Source organism: Anguilla rostrata, chromosome 3 (assembly GCF_018555375.3).
Source record: "Anguilla rostrata isolate EN2019 chromosome 3, ASM1855537v3, whole genome shotgun sequence".
In the NCBI taxonomy this organism is placed as follows: Eukaryota; Metazoa; Chordata; class Actinopteri; order Anguilliformes; family Anguillidae; genus Anguilla; species Anguilla rostrata.
The window spans coordinates 26017750-26041752 of record NC_057935.1 but is presented as its reverse complement, the minus strand read 5'-3'; the positions used below and the strand labels follow the sequence as shown (position 1 = coordinate 26041752).

Genomic DNA, 24003 nt, shown 5'->3' with positions numbered 1-24003 from the left:
CAGCTCACTTTGGACCGGATCAAAAACAAAGACTTGTTGGGCACCTTCCATATCTCAATCCCGGTCACCCAACTGGTCAAAGTTCTTCTAAGCCTCAAAAGGCCTTTAGAACCTTTCTGGTGAAATATGACTGCGGATTAATCAAGCAGTTGTACAAATCATGGTATGCTATCTCAGGAAGTTTGCCTGCCTGACGGTTCTTTATTGGCTAAAACATAGCTGAGGGCAAATTGCATGGATCCTGCACTCCTAATACCAAACTCCGAATACTGCCTTGTGTTCACTGTCTAAATGCTATACTTTCTCAGAAAGCCGTACAATGTAGTACTGCTCATTTTTACAAAAACTCATACAGTTTCTGTCCATATGTTTTCATATATTGCACTGTGCTTTTTGCAATTCGAAAATAGCTTCTTTATTAGCTCTACACTACACAAAGATTAATTGAGGCTATGGCAGATAATAAACATATGGTGTGTTATGTCACTACAGACACAGAAAGTGACGTTACTATGACAAGTGACGCATGGCTCAAGCCTATTTGTGGTTATAGACGTAAGCATTTATAAATGTATATATAGTGCTTTTGACGGTGTAGCTAATGACCATTCATAAAAAGTGTTACTAGTTCTTTGATATTAGCTGGGGAGTAATAGCATGCTCATTTTCTTTCAGGACTACACATTGACCATGTACTTCCAACAATACTGGAGAGATAAACGGCTGGCCTACGCAGGCATACCATTGAACCTAACACTCGACAACCGGGTGGCAGATCAGCTGTGGGTCCCAGACACATACTTCCTGAACGACAAGAAGTCCTTTGTGCATGGTGTCACAGTGAAGAACCGGATGATCCGGCTCCACCCCGACGGCACGGTTCTCTACGGCCTGAGGTGAGTGCTTTGAAAAGAAAAACAAGCGCTCTTTGCTAGTCTGATTTTTCCACCGGAGAGGATTAGGGAGGAGAGCTTGGACTGAACCGCATTACACGACTCCTGAGCTGCGAATGTACGTTACTGCCTGGTCGTTTCCTAATCTGGTTGATCTATCGACCTTCATCTGTACATGCAGCAGTCTGCTATTTTGGGAGAGCTTTAGTCTTACACCTCGCAAAGTGGCTTTACTGCAGATATGCAGTACTGCTGGTAAAGTGTTGTAAAACAGACCACAAGTAATCCGAAAGAGAAAAAAATAAACAGGGTTAACCTCTGCTGACTATTACAGTTAGGCAACACAAGATTTTAAAAAATCCATTCAGGGAGACCAAATATTACAGATGTTTGCCTTGTCTGGAACCATTAACAGATAAATGCGCACACTTATATGGTAATGTGGATGGGTGCACCCACATTAATTCATCTCTGAAATGAAGTTCATCAGCCTTTTAGATTAACTAATGCTCTCTCAAAGGCACGCAAATGCACTGTGCAGATGGGCCCCTCACTGTTTTAATCACAGTGTTAACGATGAGCAGTCCTACAGGACCAAAGTGGTCACGGCCACAGGAACCATTCCTGTAGATCCATAGAAAGCAGAGTTACAGAAACGCTGCTGAAGGTGACCAACATACACAGAAAGATTCTCAGTATTAAATGAACTCTTAGATTTTACATCTGAGCATTCTTGGACTCTTGAACAGTAGAGTTTACATTGAACATTTTGCAGTATAACAGGCTAACACAGGGTGTTAAATATCAGAGGTATGCTGGTCAGAGGATTTAAATAAATGCAGTCTCATACGATCAGTACTATCAGAATTTCAGCTAAGATAAGGCTAGAAGATTTAATGTTTCAATGTATTGGCTTCATCAGTGAAATGGTGTTGTATGTGGATGGCAGTCTTATATACCTAATCCTAAAGCGTCACTACAGGTGTACAAGCTAATTATTGTAGAATGGAGCTACTTCCAGTTGAGAATAGAACCTCTGTTTTCAGGTAGGTTATTCATGAGCATTTGCTTCCGTAAGTTAAGCCGTATATGATTTCAGGGGTAGATTTTTTGATTAAGGGAAAATAGTTAATTTCTATACAGTATATATTTTCCTGGTTTTACTTCAATAATATTTTGATAGTTTCTATAAAAAATTTTTCTGAGAATCAAAGTTTAATCATCACATTTTCCTTTGTACACTGAAAGAAAATGTCATCACTGAGGCCTGCCGGTCACCCTTCAGGTGTTTTCCATTTTCTTTTTTTCAGTTCTTATCCAGTTCTCACATGTTGCTCATTATTGCTGATTATTCAAGGCTGTCATCATGTCAAAGACTTAATTAGAGTTTTTGAGTGATCATCGCTGATGACGTTTCGACTTTCCGTATTGATTTGAGTCTGTGGTAATCTGATATCATACCACACATAGCTAGACTGATGATGAATGATATCTCCCAGAAGCGCTTCCTCTGCGGTGCAGTATTGTAGCAAGTGCTGAGGTTCGGGTCACACAGCGCAGATCCAACCGCCGTGGCTACGTGGCTATGAATCATAATTCCTTATCATGCACCGGTGTGTTTTAATTCCAAACAACACACACCATGAGGGTGGAGAGCTGGTGAGGTGGTACCAATAAGATAATGAAATCTCAAATAAGATGAGAGTCTTGTAAAACTAAAAAGAAAAACAGTTTGTATATAAAAATGTTTAATGGTGTGAGCCTGTGGAACATTCTGGGCGACACCTTGATCGAGGGCTCAGCAGTTAACACGAGCAAAAGCAAAAAACTTCTTGTCCTTGACAGATATTTAACTTTTAATTCCATGAGTGTGAATATTTTTATACCCTCCACCCCTCACCCTCCCATTCAGGATCACCACGACAGCTGCCTGTATGATGGACCTGCGGAGATACCCTCTGGATGAACAGAACTGTACCCTGGAAATTGAGAGTTGTGAGTTGAGAGTGTGCCCCCAGCAGCCTGTTCATTCCCATCTCTTTCATAAGCCAATCGCCTCGTCATATTAAATACTGTATTATACAAATAATAGCTGTGTATTACTGAATTCACACTACTACTGCAATAAGGATGAAGGACAATAAATTAAAATTGATTTTATATTTGGTAATTCACCTTAGGAGTTATAGGCCTCTACTCTTAATGGTGGCTCTCAAAGCCATGTTGTATTCGGTGATATTAATGAAGCAACAGCCACGACAAAACGACAGAATTCAGCGGAGGTTTTCTTTTAGCACATGCCTGAAGCCTAGATTCCATCAACAGTTTGTCATTGACTGTGTCTTACAAATAAATGCAAGGGGTACTTTTTCTTTAGAAACACAGTTTTGTCAGTTTCATTTAGGTGATTGCCAAATTTAAGAAATGTTTTTTTTCCAGAAACAGAAGAAACAATGACATTAATTTTCAGTCAGATTTAAGGCTAATCAATTGCAAGAGGCTTTTGTCTCTTGTGCAGTCCTCGCCAACTATATACAAGTGCACACCATACAGAGGAAGGTTGCGCTGGGTAGAACTGATTTCATAATTCCCGCAATCCAGAACACTTTTCTTGTAATAGCATATGTGTATCTTCCATAAGACTGGTGTTATAAAACAAGAAAAATCACAGCTATAGTAACTGTTCATGTTCATCAATCTCCTTTGATTTGCAGCATTCACAACAAATAGATGACATCATGGTTTTGGGGTTGGTGACCCCTAGCTGCTTGTTACATACTTAATGAATGTGTGCACACACTGTTCAAGATACAAGAAAATTAACATGGCAAAAATGATTGTAAATGTGTCACTCAGGTACACATCTAATTATACATTATAGGAAGCAAATGACCTATGATCACATTCAAGCTGTGATACTAGAACCGCAACTGTAATCTGGCATTGAAGTATATTACACAACCCATTTTTAAATAAAAAGGTAACTTATGTCTACAACCCTTTTTAAAATCCAAATTCAGTTGCATCTTCGGTAAAAATGTTTTACCAAATCCAACCTTATGTGAAATACCACATAAAATGGCACACCAAGAAAAAATATCACCCAAACTGATCTTAGAGTTTGGAAATCTTTTGGGTCATATCCATTTGCTTTATGGGCAGTCTTAATCAGGCTGATTTGTGTCATTTGTCATGTTGTACAACAAACCCAGATTATTAAATACCATGCCTTACTGCAAATTGTAATTTAAAGCATCCCAGTCTCTGTTTTATGGTATATGAGAACAATTAAACAATCTGAGCATCACATCCATACACAGTAATATGTTCAATGTATAATCAACTCTGATAGAGGTATTGTTAGGGCAAAAGTGTGAGTGCTGTGTCTGGGTGTGGCTATGGACGGAAGTCCACGTTGGCAACAATTTGTCCAGCCTCAATGGGAAATGATGGGGGATAAGCCATCTATTTCCATTGGCCTCATCACTGTCTAGCGGCCACTCCTGGTCAGGCCAGGCGCCTGCAGATGCACAAACTGAGAACATACTGACCTTGTTATCCTCAGATGACATGGGCAGTATGTGATTGGTGGTGCATCTGCAGTGTGGAAAGAAGCAAGATTAGTCATCATGTGAATTGGAGGAGTCACGTGTCTACAGCCCTCTCCTCCTGAAGTAGGCAGGAAGGGTTGCTAGAGGACAATCAACATGCTTGGCGGAGTTGTGGTTGTGAAAAAATTGGTGGTAAAATATAAAAGATAGAGCTCTGATAGAGTATTTTTAACTGTTAACACAGTATATTGACCCTTCATATAAATTATTTTATATGATTTAACAGTTAATTTAGCAGCGAGAGTTAGTCTGTGTACTGTGAACACAGGGAGAGAGGGAAAATGGTAAAACTATCCAGAGGAATTTCTTGATAGTATTCATAAAACTGAAGTCACTTAGAATATGAAGATTTTCCTTTTCTTTAGAATATTTATATCTCAGTGTGGATAATCTGTTGTAACCTGCCAGCGTTTTATTCATGTATGTCTTTGAAGTCATGAAGTAACATTCCATGACAGTCCCTCTCTATAAGTTTGTGCTTTCCTTACCTTGGTGCAGATGGCTACACGACAGATGACATTGAGTTTTACTGGAAAGGGGGAGAAGGCGCCGTGACTGGGGTGGCCAGAATCGAGCTGCCTCAGTTTTCAATTGTGGACTACAAGCTGGTCTCAAGAAACGTTGTCTTTTCCACAGGTAAGTGAGATCAATAATTTTCTGACATAACATCGAAACAATGATTGATCGTCTGAGCTGCTGCATCTCTAGGGACTGTCTTCTGTCTGATGTAAAGACTGGGTTTTGCAGAAAGACCGAAAGTGTTTTGGCAAGACACCACTAAGGAGTGATGTTAGAAGTTTATGAAGTTGAACTTTATAATGATGTATTGCTCTCCAAATCCTTTCTAGGCAGTCTAATTAAGAACACAGATCCATGTTTGCACTATTTTCTTCTAAAATAAAAATGAAGCGAGATCTTGAGCATGCGATTTGAAATGCAACTTGTTTCTCTGTGTATTGAATATTCTATTTGCTTTGTCCTCATCTCTTTATCGGAACAGTAAATCATGCACAGACAGATGTGATTTCCAGTGCTTGTGGCAGAGATGCTTGAACATGATTAACTTTGTTAAAGTTTGTGGTAAAAGATCTTGTGATCCTCCTGTTTTTCCTCTGCCGTTCCCATAAGAACCCCCCCCCCCCCCCACTCTCCTGTACCACTTATCTGAAAGCCTGCCTAATTACCAAGTTCACATCATGCACAAACTTCAGTCGGTATTACACTGGAATGGAGGATGATAATGGAGTGCCAATTACCCTACTGTTTCTTCAAGCCCTTTCTAAAAAATGCAGCACTTGATACAGGGCATCAGATATTCATGAGGCACTGGACCCACAGCATAAATTATTCCCTTCGAAAGCTCTGAACACTCGTGGAGACACTACAGCTATGATTCATCCCCCTGTATTCCCACTCCTAAATTAATCACATCTATAATGGATATTAGTTTTTTGAAACATATTTTGAGAACAGAGAACAGCAAGCTTCTTGTTAGCATGGTGCAGATGTGGGCAAGCAGGCCACAGGATGTTGCAGTCTACACTAATGAGCTAGTCTCTTCATTCTGTTTAATTAAAAAAGAAATAATAAATGGTATGTACATAACGGATAACCTGGTCAACCATAAATATATGCTAAATTTGTGTTTTTTTTTTCTTGGGAAAGTATACACTCCCTGACTAATGTATACACAAAATGGAGACCTCTCTTATATACTCCTATTACATTATTTACATGTAAATGTAAATACCTCTAAATTTCCCTCTGGTATTTATGATAGACATTCTAGAACATTTTAAGAAATGTACATATTATTACAGTATTTATATATATACAGCCTTTTTTAAAAGGCTCAAATATTCAAACTGCTTTTTATTTTATATGTACAACTGAAATAAACATGCATATTTAGTTATTTAGCCTTTACCATTATGGGCCTGGAGCTCAAGGCTAAGCTATCACAAATCATTGTGCAGTTTGGACTGCAGATGCTTGTTGCCATGGCAATAAACCCAATCCATGCTGCCATTGCCATAGCAACTGAAACAAAACAAAGTATGGCTGCATGCCCCTTGAAATAAATAGCTTTTTCTTCTTTTTTTTTTTTTCCAATCATGTTTCCTTAGGAGCCTACCCACGACTGTCTCTGAGTTTCAAACTGAAGAGAAACATCGGATACTTCATTCTGCAGACGTACATGCCCTCCATTTTGATCACCATCTTATCTTGGGTGTCATTTTGGATCAATTACGACGCCTCAGCTGCACGTGTAGCATTGGGTACGTTCACTGTAACAGCTGCAAAATATCGCAGTTGCCTTCAATGCTGTAAATGCGTAATTCTCTCCCTCTCTCTCTCTCTCTCTCTCTCTCTCTCTCTCTCTCTCCCATGTTTAATGGCAATGAGGAATAACATCTGCAATTGTGTGTCATGTCATGTTTGTGTTCACATTTGTCATCAGGGCTGAATGTGTCAGGGAATGATTTGACACAGACTAATGAAAGATGTCATTTACTATACATAGGCACATGCAGTTACCTTCTGTGGACTTTCTCTGCTTCAAGATCAGTGGCCAAGCCCTCCAGAATCTAGCAACCAGGAATTATCATAAATAAACAGAACCTGTCATATATTTTTATAGTCATTGCAAGACATAATTTACTTCAAAAAGCTGACGTGCTTTGGACGTCAGCAGTATTATAGCATCGCAGATGTGGGGGTGTTTTTTGTGTTGGGGAGAGACATGGAGAGGGCAGTGACTTGCAGTATCCAGCAGTGCCCAGGCTCTTGTACAGGATAATGATGCCCGTTTGCTGGGGTTGCATAATGAGATGAAGTTAGCATCCCTGGTCCAGGCTGTGATTCAGCATGACCCGGCAGCCTGGCGGGACCCTCCAGCTGGAGAGAATATCACCACTCCTACTACAGTAAACTCTCATCCCTGCATCTTTTACCACCAGCCACCCACTGCCCTCCTCCTGTTAGAGATCCCCCTCCAGTAACCTGTGATATAGTGAGTGCGTGTGTGTGTGTGTGCGCGTATGTGTGTGTGTATGCTTGAGTATGTGCCTGTATGTGCGTGTACTTGTGTGTGTGTGTGTGTGTGTGTACTTGCAGTTTTGTGTTCTTTATTGACAGACAGAGCAATCAAACCAGTGCTCTAATTAATATTTAATTTTTCACTATCAATGTAAAGAAGTGGAATAAGAAGATGTAGAGTAGAGGCAGTAAATAGAATTTTGGGGTTAAAATCGGTCTGTAGTTTCTGTAGGTACAGTGTGATTCACCTGCAGTGAGGTGCAGTTGAAAGCTTTCCATTACCACCTGTGAGAGAGCAGAAAGAAGCTTCCAGATAGAGCTAACACCAACAATGCAGTCAGCAGTAAACTGCTGCACCAGTGCTTTTAAACTAAATGACACACTTGGCCTATTATTCTCCCATTATTTCAGTTTTACTTTTTTCTTTGATATGAGTTATACATCTTTTTTAGCAGTATTATGAGAAATCTATTTTAGAACCTAAATTTGCTTTTATATAAAATCTCAATTAAAAAGGCACGATTTCACCAAAAGCTCAAATAAAGATATTTGGGGTTCAATTTGTAATAACAATCAAGGCTAGAATATAACAAATGTCTAAAATGGCATGGTACTCAATGTTCTCTTTTTATTTAGCTTCTTCTTAAAGAGAAACTCACTTTCTGAGTTTTTAAAAACACTATTTCAGCTATATTGTATGTTTTTAATCTGGCCATAGTTTTTATGTGCAGTAAAGAATATTTTAGATACAGAGGTCTCTAACAAATATACTACATCTCTTGCATAGGGGTATATGGTTTATGGTCTCGAATAAGAAAGCACACACACAAACATCTTTTATTTTCTTGTCAGAATCTTCTGTAAATCGAAAATATCCTTCATCGAACACAAAAACTGTCTGCGCCAATCAAACATGCACTTAACTCAAAGTAAAAAATAAATAAATAAACCAAATAACTTGAACCCAGAAAGTGAACTGTTGAGAATACAGTAAATAAATAACCGATTAATTTTACTTCATATTGGATGTAGTGGCTCCAGAAATGTGGTTGTGTTGTTAGTGTCCAGAATAATAATGATATTACCTTAGGATATACTGTATGCCTCCATTCACCTAAGACTTGGTTTCCATGTTGGCCATGTAAATCAACGTAGCAGGCTTGGAATATCTTGGCTGGAATATAAGTGCTTCAGATCCAAAAAGTTACCGGAAGTTGGATTTACTGAGGTCAGTGGTAGTCGAAGCATTGCAAAGTGATATTCAGATAAAGGTGCTGATACTTTACAGACATTGCAAGTCTTTTGAGGCAGAAGTGCATATGGTATTTTGAGTGCCTTTGAGAAATAGTCAGTTGTACTTTATTTTTGGTGGCAGTAATTTAGCATTTTATAAATTTCATAAATACAAGTCAATCGATACAAGTTCTGGCATAAGTTGTTTTGCAGAATGTGTCAAAAGAGGTTATAGCCATAGTTCCAAAATAATTAATATCATGTCATACCAGTAACATAATGTCTTATAACTTATAATAACACAGTTAAAGTGCAATAAACTCTAGTCATCTCTTATCTCTAGTCACTGAAAACACAATTTCCACTTTCAGACATTGCACTACATACACATATTGCTGTCAGACATAACACATATTTCACATATGTAAAATGCACTACACTATTTCCCCACCAAAGATGGCTACTGTAGAACAAGGATATAAGAAACATTCATATGGAGGAGGCCAGTCTAGTTAATCATCTGCCAGATGTGAAAAGAAAAATACATTATAGATGCTGTCAACAGAAATATAACAGTTATATATAAATATATATATTTTTTAACAATTTATACTAAACCGTACACACAGCACATTTGGTTAATGTAAGCAGAGGGCCACTAATAACCATTGAACTGATTGCTAGGACCATGTTTTTGTTGTTATTCTTTCAACAGCATGGAAAAATGTGAAATCAAATGTAGTACCTTTATGTGTTTATAGATATACTTGTCACATATAGAAAGGCCGATCTTTGTGAGTGTGGATGAGGCAATATGCCAAGCAGATTTAGAGAGATTTGGCTGCTGGATGTTCTTGGCTTGTGACCCCCTGCATAGATCTGAAAATGGCCGCCCTAGTCCAGATGTTCTGGCACCCATTATTTGATGTGACCCCAGAGAGCCATCTGCCCTCTTTCTTTTCATCGCATTGTACGTTATTGAACCTTCATGTTTAGTAATGAAATATTCATTCATTTTGAGACTGTCCTCTGGACGTCTTGGGATGTGCAGTGAATGCAACTGCAAAGGTCTGTGGCATTAGGAAATAAAGTGGACATGTACTGCATTGAGCCACATTTCCTTGATCGCAATAATGTTCACATTTTTATAAGATGAGTGACGTGGATGTGGATACTATCAAACAGAAAGACAGTGGCTTTTATAATAGATGGTTGATAAAAAACAGAACTGAGAAATGAAAAGGAGCCTTCAATATGTGCAAATTTGTTATTCTATTTACATTTTAGGCATTTAGCAGAGAAAGATTTTAGTGCATACAATCCATTTATGCAGCTGGATATTTTCTGAAGCAGTGCAGTTTAAGTACCTTGCTCAAGGGTACAGCAGCAGTGCTCGACGTAGGAATCAAACCGACAACCTTTGAGTTGCAAGCTCAGTTCCTTAACTGTTATGCTGCACGGCTGCCCTATTTACAAGTGCATGTGTTCTCTTCACAAATGAACTGTGACTCATTCAATGTTGAAAAATGCAGAGCATTCAAATTCTTCCTCTGTATTTTAATTATGACTTTAATTAGATTTGGGTAATTGAAAATGCTAATAGAATTTATGTGATCAGCATGCATACATGTTTGACAACCATTAATATTAATTAATTGCTTGTTGGCTTTGTTTGCACCAAACACACAATGTAAAAAAGATTTATGCAGTATCAAGTAGTATATCTAGTAGTGAACACCTGCTCAAACTATTTTCATTTGTAACAAAAAATAAATTAAACATAAATCACCAATAAATAAATAAACAAATAAATCACTGCGGTACAGACATTGCAACCACTAACTAAGAATACATTTCCAAAGGGTTATTAAAATGATAGCTTCACATGTCTGGTTTTTTAATGGAAATGAGACAGTGACACCACGGGTAATCATGAAATGACGCATGCACCATATGGTGGGCTCTTTGTGGTTGCAGGGCTATTTCCCATACTAGAAGGCACCATCCTTCAGGAGATAAATTTAGTGACGAGTCTGGGCCAGAGCTTGCCACAGGCGGTCGTTCTCTGTCTCTGACCCAAAGCTGCCACACGGGTATCCGTGGGAACGGGTGCCCTAAGCTTTGTGTGCTACCATTCACACATTGCTTTCATTGCCTGTTTGGGAGCTTGGTTGTGCATGTACCTCACCAATTAGGTTTCCATCTTTTTCATAGGACCAGGGATAGTAAAGCAGGGATCATTTGTGATAGAAAACAGAAAGGAGCTCCACCAATCACCAGATGTATGTTGGTAAAAATCAGCTGACACCACCAACAGTGCAGGGTGAATACTTTTCGACTGCATCTTGGTAATTCCCACTGGGATTCTGAAGGTATGGCCAGAAAATCCACCAGTTACTTTCAGTGTTGCTCTGTGGTGGTTCCAAAATGCCTCAGTGATTTGTGGACCTCCTCCCTTCTCCACCTACTTGTGAGGTTTTACCACCACCATCTTATCCCCATGCTTAGGACCAGAGAAGCACAGCAGAGTGCTAATTTCCAGGGAGACCGTACTTCCTCAGTGTGTTCTTTCCTGTGTCAGTTCAGAGTAGCTCCATTGGTTATTTAATTTGTTGAAGGGATTTCATCGACAGAGCATTTGGTGATGTGGGCGTAGGCCTGGATTCAAATAGCATTCGCCCTCCCTGACTTTGAAAAATATGCAAGTGTTACTTTTTTGTTATTCACAAACCCGATTTTGTGAGTTGATTTTGACTGAACTCACCAAATTTGTTTGTTTTGAAAAAAATGAAGACTTGCATTTAATCATAAGACATAGTGAAGAACTGAATGCCGATCAAATCTCAGTCCTATTTTAATATTTCATAATCATTCACAATTAGATGATTCAGTTCACCTTTCTATGCAAGTATGGTTTATTCTTGAATTGTTTGCTTGGTAATAATAGGTATTGTTTAGTGGCTTAGTATAATTTGTTCTGTGAGCAAGCCAGGGTAGGAGATAGAGACTTTCCTTTAAACTACTTAAAATGAATAATTCTGACCTTGGTGGCAGCACTGTGTGAAACCTGGGCAGTTTCAGCTATAACAGAGATATAAGAACTGTTTCTTGCTATAAATTGTTACAGTATTATTAGAAGTTTCTGTGAAATGCATAGACGCAGTGCTGTCACAGTAAAGACGCTTAATAAATGTGCCTGAATCGTCTACTGATGGATGGTCTCTCCATCCAAGTAGGAAACCTTGTTTTCCATGATGAAGAAATAATGTCAGGAAAATGATTGAATAACTTATAGTGGCACCTGTGTGTAGGTGGACTGTGGTACTGTATAACATGCTTGGTCCATAGACACATACCTTTTCAATAGACACATGGTGTAAAGGCAGCCTTTAAAAAACTTTATGCATTGGTACATACAGTTGTAGGAGTTTGGTCCTTTGTAAAATACAACTTGTATGTTTTATTCCAGAGATTAGGTCAATAACAATTTATTGACAGAGCAAAAATAGAATCCTTTACAGTATGCAACATACCAGGTGAAAGTAAGGAAGGTCAATTACAATGCAGTGTTGTTCAGGCACCTTCTGTATGCCCCTTTCCCCAAACAAAATGTACCAAGGAGGTGGCAGGTAACCAAATGGTCATTGTTACCGTTGTTATGAATGTCTGCTCACCTTCTGACAGACTTTGATAGTCTTTCATATCCCCTTTTGCACTTCCACATCGCTGGCAGGTCTATCCCTAAACACCATTATGCATACCGAGGCTGATTTCATTAGCCAAGCGGATTTTCATTAACCAAGCAATATCACCTTTGCATGTGTGTTTGTCTGCCTCACATTTGGTTCCGGTTGGCCATCAGCCACCCCCCTTTGATCAATTCAAATCTCCAGAAAGTATATACCAGTTCAAGTCAGCATCCAGACATGCTGAGGCAGATTAAATCAACCAAAATTGCTTACACAGTGATGTGAAAAAGAATGCACACCCTCTTTCAATTCTATGGTTTTACATATTATGACATAAATAATACCATGTGACAATACAAAACAAATTTAACTGTCGTTATTTATTCAACCAAAAATAAGACAACACGTAGAAGCTTTCAGTGAAGAAGTTCACCCTGATTCAGTAGCTTCGAGAACCCCCTTTAGCAGCAATAACCCAAAGTAATCATTTTCTGTATGAGTTTATCAGTCTCCTACATTGCATCAGGGGAATTCTGGCCCACTCCTTACAAAAATGCTTCAGCTGTTTGAGGGCATCTGTTTATGCATAGCTTTCTTACGGCCCTGCCACAACATCTCAATAGATCTGAGCTCTGGACTTTGACTTGGCAATTTCAAAACCCTGATTTTTTTTTTCACCCATTAAATCGTTAATTGACTGGTATGCTTAGGATCATTGTCCTGATCCACTTTCAGCCAAGTGTAAGCAGTTGGGCTCACATTTTCCTTTATAATACACTGGTATAATGCACTGATAATTTCCTGTTCGCTTCTGCGTGGACTGGTGACAGTCTTGAATATTCTGCATTTCAAAATGACCTTTCTCACTCTGGAATGATGGAGTTCACATTGTTCAGAAGTTGATTTATTACCCTTTCATGACTGATGAGCAGCAGCCTTTGCTTCTTTGGGTTCATCACAGATATTGTTTTTCCTCAGCATGTTGTGTTACCACAAACCTGAAAGTTTGTTCTGTTATGGAAGTAGTTCCTGATGATCAACTAATCATCTGCACTTCATTAGCGGCACCTGGTTCTAATCACCTTCATAGTTCATATGGAAGCAGTAAGGGTGCACTCACTGTTTCACACATGACTCCTGCATGTTGGTAAAGTAAAGGGTGTGTGTGTGTGGTGCACAGGTTTTCATGTATATTTGCTCTCTCATATATGTGTGTTCACACCTCCCCCAGGTGAAAAATATTACACAAGCACTCGTTAACATTTCAGTGTTATGTCAGTAACTTAGCTAATGTGAAATTTCATCAAAATGTGTTTTCCAATTTTATCAAGTTTGTTTAATTAACTAGCATCATATCAGTATCGAGCATTAGTCATGTTTGCCGAACTAGGGGGTGTTGTTCGGGACAATGCAAAGTGGAGTGCCAGCAAACTCCTTAGCTGTGCCAATAGACCTGATATACCACAAGTTTTAATTGATTGTGTGATGTGTCATTTTGTTGAATGAATGTGGTTTGGACCTACTTGACTACATACAAACTAGCTAAGGTTAGCTCTTTAACTAATTAATTGAACACTGGCTATCTAGTTAGTGAAATGGAAAGATGAAAACTTGAAAAAGACAAATTAGCTAGCTAGCAATGTAAACATTATAAAATATCAGTTTTCCTTATTGCATGCATTAATTTGGACACTGCCAATCAAGGTACAGTTACTGAAGCAACAACTACTTAGTTGTAAAGTAAAGTCATTAACCCAAAGCAGTCTAACGATATGGTAAAAGTTTCAATTTTCCAGAACTTTGCTCTTACTGTTTGTGTACCCAGGAAAGTACTTGATTAATCAAAAGGACAAATCAGAAAATTAGCTCGTCAGAGAAAATCATAAAATGTCTCACCCCAAATACAAACCAGACCAAAATAAAACCTATTGAATTCAAAGCCATTTGCAACAGAAAGTATACAACAATAAAAAGCTCAGTGAATCCATAGCTCATCATTTAAATTAAATTTCCCTGAGATCAAATCAATTCACTTTTTGCAAGCTTACCATTCTCAGATAGAACCTGGTTTCTATTCCCATATTGAATCTAGATGTTTCTGATAATGTGATTGGCAATGTAGCAAATGGCTCCAGTGTGCATAGTGCTTTCAGTATATCAGAATATAACATTTTAATATAATTGTGAAGCAGAAAGAATGCAAAGTGATGTGTCTCTATGCTGTGCTTTGGATGGATAATGCTAGCAGAGTTAGCACAGCTGGGTAATGAAGGTACATGTAAAGCAATATAACAGCTGCTTTAACATTTGAAATGTTATTTACATTTCTGGTCCTGGTGGGCCACTTTGTATGCTGGTTTTAATTCCTCATTCAATCAGTGTCTTAACTTGTAATTAATTTTGCTCTTTATCAGTATTGGTTAATTGTGAAGACATCTGTCCCATCAAAAAAAATAGCAGCAATCTTAGTAATTGATTCATTGTTCTATGTTGGCATATCTTCTCTATGACCTGTTGACCATAACTCCAGTTGCGCAGTTTTTCCACAAATAATGTGTGGTGTTTAACTGTCAAGAGATGTTGTTTCCAAACAGGAGTCAAGTAGCACAGTATGTTATTCACCCTTGATCAACTGAGGCCAGTTAATACTATAACTAGTGCACAACGCAATGGTCCACCAGATCCTGGATTTTGATAAATGTTATATTTGACCCTTGATGTGTGAAACCTGGAAAAGTAGTTTTTGTGGTCGTTCTACAAGGTGATGGAGAACATGTATGGTAAAACCTGGAACTCACTGGAGGAAAGCTCTACAGCTTTACCCCAGTGTAATGGGATGACAAAAGTGAGAGAGGAAGGAATGGAGAGAATAAGAGAAAGGGAGAGAGGAAAAAGAGAAAGATGCTCCATAGAAGGAGAGAGAGAGGGGGGGAGGTGAGAGAAAGAGCGATGCTCCATAAAAAGATATTTATCCCCTCGGTAGCCTGCTCTCTTGATGAAAAAGGGAGGCACACACAAGTCAAGACTCCTGTGATTAAATTGTTCAGATGAAGGAGGAATTGCTGAAGGACAAACAGTGATCAGGACCAGAGAGAGAACACCCATAAAGAGCATGGCTGTGGTTATGTGAAAACCCAGGGTGACCAGTAGATGGTTAAAAAAGAAAAGAAAAACCCAGTGTTTGAGGCTATAGCTCACATACACTCAGACAGCATGGCTAGGCTGAGCTTACACCCTAATGCACCCATTATTTAACCTAAGGGCCAAGATTTATCATCTTCCCCCTATTTTACTTTACGACAGAACAGGCTACTGGCATGCACTTTTTATGTCGTACTTGTGGGAAGAAAAAAGGTGTTGCTAAGCCATTACAGTTGGGAAACATTGCATTAATTTATGTTAGTTAAAAAAAAAGATGTGCTCACTTGCATTCACTTTCTGCGAAGCAGGAAATTTAGCACTAAGCTTTATCAAAACTTTTATTTTTTTATTTTCTTTTTTTGAAGCCTTTCAGGCTAATATCAATATTTGCTGAAAGGAAAATCTCTGGTGGACTTCTGAGCTCTTTGGGTCGTGTGTCTGAAGGGAAGATCAAGACCTCTCCAGTCAGCTGAGTTTAAGAGGGGATTGCTGTTGCAAGTCTCGTAGCCGTTACGTGACACCAGACAGTCAGACTGAACCTCAGTCATGAGGGTTTACATTGGAATGCATACAGCACAAACGGAAATCAGGGAACAAATCAGGGAAATAGTATTAAAACAAAATGAAAAACACAATCTGGAAATCCACCTCCGTTTGCTTGGAAGCCATCCACTTGCTTCTGATTAAGAAGGATTGACCTCTGGCTGTGATGTTTATTCATCATAAAAACTGTTAATTATAAATTCTCGCACACGTGTCTGTCCTGGGGTAATCTTAATGTCAGGGACACAGCGAATGGTAATGTGATTTTTTACCTTGGGCTTACAAAGGTGTTCTGTTTTCAGGATGTCCCTTTAAGCCTGTTTACTCTGCAGTCTTTACCATTTCCATAGATTGGGCATCTTAACTGGAATTTTTCCCTGCCACACTAAACAATAGTGGGTAGAGTGAATAACAGAATGAGTAGCTTTCATGTATATGTTTGAATGTTGCAAACGGCAAAAATGTCTTGATCTGAATGCCATTATTTGCATTGACCAAAGTAGATATGCATCTTGAAATCCACTTATTTTGCTTCAGTTATCACTTAGTAGTAGCCAATAAATGTTAACTAATCCTCATACAATGAGTCTTTTCTATTGCTCCATCTCTTCTCTACATGAAAGAAAAAACAAAACCTTTTCCTCACTTATACATATAAGTACGGTTCAAATTTATAGCTAATGTGTAGATATTCCAAACGACTTGAATGTGACCATCTTTTTTATCCAGATACTGGCAATTACACGTCACATCACCACATCAAGGTGTCATAGAAAGAAGTAGAAGTCTCAGTGTCAGTTGCTTGCTTCAAAGTAAACATTGTCAAAAATTGCCATGGATCATGAAAAAGAAATTTGTCTTTTCTGTGTGTGTGTGTGTGTGTGTGTGTGTAAAATTATTTATTTGATCTGGATCTGATTAAAAGCATACAGAAATAGAAATATCCTTCGAAACAAGAATATAGAAATAAGCAGAATAGTAAAGGCAGTGAGGGAATTCAAAATACATCTGAAACCATGGTGACTTCTTTTCATATTTCCAGCTGTCACCAGCTGAGTAATTTCCAACATAGCTAGTTAGACAGAACACATCAGATATGCTGTTTTATAAGTGTAGCTGCCATGGGAGTTAAGACCCTCTGATGTTCTTACAAGCTTGTCGAGAGGAGTATGAGTTTTGGCACTGTAACCTTTCATGCAGCCTACAGGCTGCAGGCTGCAGGCTGCTGGTGTGAAACGGGGTACTTTAAATAAAGCCAGACCCTACCAAACAGCCCTCAGAAAGATAGACATTGGTTTAGGTTTAAATTTGACATTAAACCTCTTTGCTCTGTTCTTAAAGTGACATCACAAATAAGCGGACATACAAAAAATATTAATGTAGCTGAAATGTTTTCATTAATTTTGTATGGTTGTGCTTTTGCTCGTACTGCTGTATTGGATGCACTGTATCCAGTTGAACTGGTGGAAGAACCTGAAGACACTATTGACAGCTTTGTGAATCAGAGTCAGCCCAAATAACTTGCAAAAGAGGAAATTATCTTTGTTTGTATACCATCCATGCCTGTGACTGTACAGATATAATGTGTTTTTCTCTTTCTGCTTCTTTGTACAGTATGTGTTTGCTATTTTTTTCTATGAAAAAAAAGATTAAATTAAATAAACAAAATGGACTTTACTCAATATTGTAGTGATTTGAGATTGAGGTTTCACAAACCCCATAATGGGTGGACAAGCTGCCAATCAGAATTGGGTGACCTAATCAAAACAATTTGCTCTCCGCTAATGAATGTAATGATTAGTTCACATCAGTTGGAACGTGATAACTCCTCCATCTTTTGTAGTTCATGAAACCTCAGTCTCCCATCGCTGCCATTGTGTGTGTGCCTTTATGCTGAATGTAGAATGGCACGTCTTTCAGGTATCACGACTGTGCTCACCATGACAACCATCAACACGCACTTGAGGGAAACGCTGCCCAAGATCCCCTATGTCAAAGCCATCGACATGTACCTGATGGGCTGCTTCGTCTTTGTCTTCTTGGCCTTGCTGGAGTACGCCTTTGTCAACTACATCTTCTTCGGGAGGGGCCCTCAGATGCAGAAGAAGCTGGCGGAGAAAGCAGAGAAGGCCAACAACGACCGCAATAAATATGACAGCAACAGGGTAAGCCTTTTCTCTCCCGAAGCATTATTTCAGACACCTAAAAAAGCCCAAGAATCTAATTCTTTGTACAGATTCATTGTAATTAAATAAAATGTTAATTTGTTAATTGTATATTGTATGTCTGTTTTTCCATTCAGATCTGTGAGGTTTGGCAGCATAAGTACTTATAAATATGCCTGAAACTCAAAAGGGCCATCCCTGCATACCTACTGCGAATATTATTGCTTCTTAACAGTACGAGTTTAATAAAGATAATGTACCGCCATGGCTTGAACACCGTAAGGCCAACATTTGATTTTCAAAAAAGCTCCAGACATTTAACTCTGCTCTATAGCTATATATAATGAAAGTATTGATCCCACTATCAGACAGTGTAGGCCCTAATTCAGTTTTTATCTTTCTGTTGATCACGCCTTTCACAGTGCACCATTTGTAATGGAACAGCTTCCAATCAAATTAAGTGAAAGGAGATTGGGTTACACCCTCTCGCCTTATTTTAGTCCTGGGAGAAGAAATGGCATCTTAAAAGCTTTCTTAGCGCGTGGTTGCTTTAACAACACTGAAGAAACCCCCCAGCTAGGCTAGAGTACAGATAGGAAAACAAAGTACTGCCTGAAAATCTTGCATGTAAACTTTTGAATCAACAGGCTATGTTGTACTGTTTCTAAGATTAAGGCTTATGAAGGGGTTAATCCATTTCTGTTTGAAAGTTGCTGCGCTAAAACTTTCATTTGGGAATGATACCTTAATGTATTTTATTTTTCCTGTAAGTGATGTTCTTCCTGATAAGCGTAAACATTGAAATAATTAGTTATCATTATCATCATTTTGATGGTGCAAGATTAGCAGGGATCTATTTCTACCACTGCAAAAGAGTCTCTTCTTCCTGAGGTTGCAGTGTTTTTAGCAGGGGACTCTTGTTTTTTTCCCCAACTAGTCTGGTCTGGAAGGAGGCAATTGCAAGCCGTCATCCGTTAAACAGTCCAATCAGGTTCAAGGTCATCGGCACTCACGAGCGGTGAGTGTGTTGCCGGTGGCTTGTCCGTCGCATCTGTGAACCTCTCCCCTCTGAAACTAGTTCCACATTATTTTTTTTATTTTTTTATTCATTGAACAAAGAAGCATTATGCATTACTAGGCGTTCTCCTGCCAAAACCATACATTGTTTGTGCATTTTATTTTTTCATTGTTACTTCAACTGATTTGTATCAACCCTTGTCCTCACCCTGCCAACTCCTTCCCCAATCCATCTTTAAGTATGTCTGTGTACTGGCTGTGTGTGTCTTTATTTGTTTGTATCTTAAAATGTCAGTTTTTTCTTTTTTTTATGCAACTTTTTTTTACACAACAAGCAGTTTTGATTGTGCACAGCATTGAAGGGAATTAAAAAAAGAAAAGAAAAACAATTTTAATGCTTATATGGTACACACTACTTAAGTTCAGTGTTAAATCAACTCTGAGAGAGTAGATGGGATCCCTATTGGACACATTTAAGTCTGTTTGATTTGAATGAGCACTGCATATTCAGCTAAAATACAGTTAGATCTGTCCATCCACTCAGTTGGATAGACAGATTGGGGCAGTTGTGTCCATTGTTGAGTAACCATTGGGAACTGGAATGCCCGTAATTCCTCAAATTACCCACTGCATTAAGGATCCACAGTCTTCCGTAAGATACTTTAGAATGTAGATTAATCCTTTAAATAGTGTGTATATATTTTTCTTCTCAGGAATTACTTGTTTGATCATCATTTCCAGATACAGTATATATATATATATATACTGTGTATAAATAGTGCATCTCTTGAAGTGCTCAAGCCTTAAAGCTATTCATGAACAAAATAAAATGTATTAAGTTTGAAAGCGGAAATGTGCAGAGGACAGTATGACTAGCCCTGGGCTACCTGGGCTTAGCTGGAATGTGAGGAATTTGTGCACATTAGATCAGGGATGAGATCACAGGAGGAGAGTGGCGCTGCCCACAGAGGTTGCATTCCTATTGGCCAACCCTCCCATCAGTACACTTACCAGCCTTCCGCATGCGGACCGTGTCCCTCCCTGCCCAAAATTCTGCCCAGAGTTCTGCCTGTTGCTGTGCCTCACAGCTAAGCAAATCGTATTCAAAACCCTCTGTTTGTCCCCTCCTACCTCCAGGTCGACGCCCACGGGAACATCCTGCTAACGACCCTGGAGATCCACAACGAGGTGGCGGGAAACGAGATCACGACCTGCGTGACGGAGACCAGGAACTCGTCCTCGATGGCGTTCGACAACTCAGGCATCCAGTACAGGAAACAGAGCATGCCCAGGGAGGCGGGGCGGCACAGCCTGGACAGGAACGCGCAGCTAAAGAAGACGCGCCTGCGCAGGAGGTCCTCGCAGCTCAAAATCAAAATTCCTGACTTGACGGACGTGAACGCCATCGACAGATGGTCGCGAATTATATTCCCCGCCGCTTTCTCACTCTTCAATTTAATCTACTGGCTTTACTACGTGAACTAAGCTGCAAGATGGGACCTTTTTGTGTAAAGACTGATTCTATATATGACACTAAGGACGTAATTTTTCACCCTCTTTGTCAACATTTTTATACTCGCAATCTTACTCATAGTAGGATTCCGGTGGATTACAAACTTTCACACAAAAATAAATCTTTTTGTAAAGGACTGTTGAATAAATAGATGCCCTCCGACATCCATAATCATGTGGACTGCATGAATAATGTAACCAAAACCTTTCACTTCCACTATAATACCTATAACCTGGTCAATATGATATAGACTTCAATAACAATAGCGTTACATACTGATGTTTTTATTATAATAAAATGAAAGCATTATTATGTGAGGACTATAGTATTTAACAAAACATTTCAAAAACTGAATATACAGAAGTGTGGGTTGGAATAAAATTTTACTGATTATATAAGTTGTATGTCATGTAAAACAACTTTTGCAGAGCTGATGATACGTATGCATATAAACATAATCGGCTGTACATAGCCATGTTTTGAAATTCTCTTGCTGTATGCTTTCCATTCAGTATGATTAGCACATGTACAGTATAAATATTTGCCTTTTGGTAAAGATATGATTTTCATGGGCAAACTATTCTAAACTTTTATTATAAAGTGCTACTGTACATGCTATTTTGCTTTTTGTATTTTTTACAGCACACTCCTTACCATGAAGGGATGGCATTAATTGTAACTTCAATCACTTTGGCTAAGATGAAAATACTTTCGCTTTAAAAAACCTGTTTAACAATATCGAAGAAGCGAAATAATGTTCAGTTTCATTGTTCTATGATGATTACGTGAAGATACAAGTACAAATACAAACATGTGATATATGCTTTTAATGGGTATTGTAAATTGTCTAAAAGAAACAACTTGTCTCAGGATCTAAACGTCACCTTTTGGCATTCTCGTCATCTGCTTTCCCTTTTGTTATCATGAACCACATTCATTGTAATTAGTTTGTAAGATTAACAAGCATATACAGTGCTGCACATGAATACTCAATAGCGGATTTTTGATATTGTGACAGCATGATATTAGTCCAACTGTGACTTCTGAAACTGCTGTACATGAGTGCTGTACATAAAATGGCATATTCTGGCAAACAGCCATGCATAAGAATATGTTTATACACTTAAACGTTGCACTGTACACACACAGGCACATACACACAAGCACAGGTACGCACACACACACACACACACACACACACACTGGCATGCACACACGTGTGCTGTTACATTTGCTGGTCACAAGTTAATGGTTTCATTCAAAGATTTGTTTTATTGGTAGTTACTTATTGTTGCTATGAATACTATTCTTATTACTTATATGTTGTAAATACATAACACATTAGCCAAATGTGTGAACATTTCATTTTCTAAACTGTGAAAACCATGTTTCTGTTGTTGCATAAACTTGGTGGTCTATTTTATTAGGTATATGTGGATATTTTTAAGTATTTATTTTACCATTATTATCCTGAAAATAAAGACAATTAAGGGTATGAATTAAACTGAAAAAATAGAATATGTCAGTTTATGGACCAAAAAGGAAGGACTTGCATTGTGTACATTTTATATTATTTGTTCCTTTTATTTATTTTCTTCCTTTGTTTATTTTATTTATTTATTTTGGGCAAAGGGGATTTAGTGAAATGTTTTTGTTGAACATGTATGAATGACACGTATCAACTGGAGCTTGCATAAGCCATTGGCGATATAAGCAGTTGCTTAATGGCACAGTCAAAAGGTTCTTTTCCACAACTATCTTGTGTTGGTATTTGACTAACTGAATTAGCAATCCAAGCACCCTTACCCATATTAAATTACACTGTGGGCATCACTAGGTCAATGGCCCCACTCTGTTCACAGAGCCTGTCTTATTATGTGTGCATGTTCTGCAGGAAAAGTACAGCACAGCACAGTATGGCCAAGGGAGGTTTATCTGCTTTCAATTAAAGACATAAATTGATTCACGAGTCAAAGCTTTTTTTTTTTTTTTTTTGGCCACCTTGTATAGTAAAGAGCAAAATGCAAATTAAACTATTAAAGTCACTGCTAAAATAGTTTATGACTACATTCCAAATACCGGTATTGCATATTCTGTACCTGAGTTATTATCTTTCTTGAAATTGCTTTAAACATGCAACACCCTCAGAACATTTCCTCAGGATTCTAGTCCTTCTTAAATGTGAACCTAATGTGATGGAACCATGCAGTTTCCTCTAGCTGACTTGCAAATTCGTTAATGACGCACAGCTATCTCAACATGCTGTAGAATTAGTTACCACTAGATATCATGTTTTCATCCTGCTGTTTTTTTAAAAGACAGAACTCATTACAAGGCCAGCAAGCAGTTGCAAGATTTATTTTTACTTAAGATGTGTTGTATGGATTTCTTTGTGCTTGTTAATAAAAATGGATACCCTCACACATTCCAAATTGTGCTATTTAATAGAAAACTGTACAGTTCTTGCTGATTAACCTGACGAGTGGATTATTTAGCAAATGATTCCATTGCATTGTTTTCGTTTGAGTATACACAGCCAGTTTTCTAATTCTGGCATCTTTGGTCAGGGCGATGAACTGCAAAAGTTGCTCAGGGCATCATGAAACCTACTGCAGTCTCACCTTGCTTTTAATTTTCAGGCAAGATTTATATTGCACACATGCAAGCGTGTTACAGGTTCTGTTACTGAGGGTTTTTTGTACAAGCCATTCATTAAAAAATACATGGAATTATTATTTGAAAAACTGAGAATATTCTGCAATGAGTAAACATTTTTTAGACAAAATATTCTAAATGTGATAGTGCCCTTGGAAGCATCTTGGGCATCCTCATCACCATTCTGTACTGTTTTTTTGGCTGGACCGCAACAGCGGGGCCAGCCCTACAAACGCAAACGTCTGTGACTGAGTCACTGAGTGATGAAGTTACACCATTGGTCGGCCGGAGAGGTCCAGCCATGTACTAGGTTTTGACCTAGTCTTGTTTCTTTACTGCTCCTTAGCTCACTCTGTCACTCTACCTTGCTTTCTCTCTGTCTCTGTCCCTTGCCTCCTCTCTCTCTTCCTCCTTCCTATATTCTATTTGTTTTCCGTTCCTCACATTTGTTTTTTATTAGATTTTTATTTTGCTGCTTGCAAATAGAATACAAGACTTCCATGA

General features: G+C 38.5%; 1 protein-coding gene across 4 annotated transcripts in view; it reads left to right on the top strand.

Annotated features, from left to right (window-relative positions):
• gabrb3 (gamma-aminobutyric acid type A receptor subunit beta3) overlaps positions 1-23265 on the top strand; it is a 118663-nt gene extending 95398 nt beyond the window's left edge. For 2 of the 4 annotated variants that reach the window (XM_064326984.1, XM_064326986.1), the window contains 7 exons: positions 676-896; positions 2806-2888; positions 5003-5140; positions 6631-6783; positions 18070-18314; positions 19252-19332; positions 20469-23265. In XM_064326984.1, coding sequence (XP_064183054.1) covers positions 676-896; positions 2806-2888; positions 5003-5140; positions 6631-6783; positions 18070-18314; positions 19252-19332; positions 20469-20816 — 1269 coding nt within the window. In that variant the 3' untranslated portion in view covers positions 20817-23265. The remainder of the gene's footprint in view (positions 1-675; positions 897-2805; positions 2889-5002; positions 5141-6630; positions 6784-18069; positions 18315-19251; positions 19333-20468) is intronic. The other 2 variants (XM_064326985.1, XM_064326987.1) reach the window with 1 other exon arrangement.
• The last annotated feature ends 738 nt before the right edge of the window (positions 23266-24003 follow it).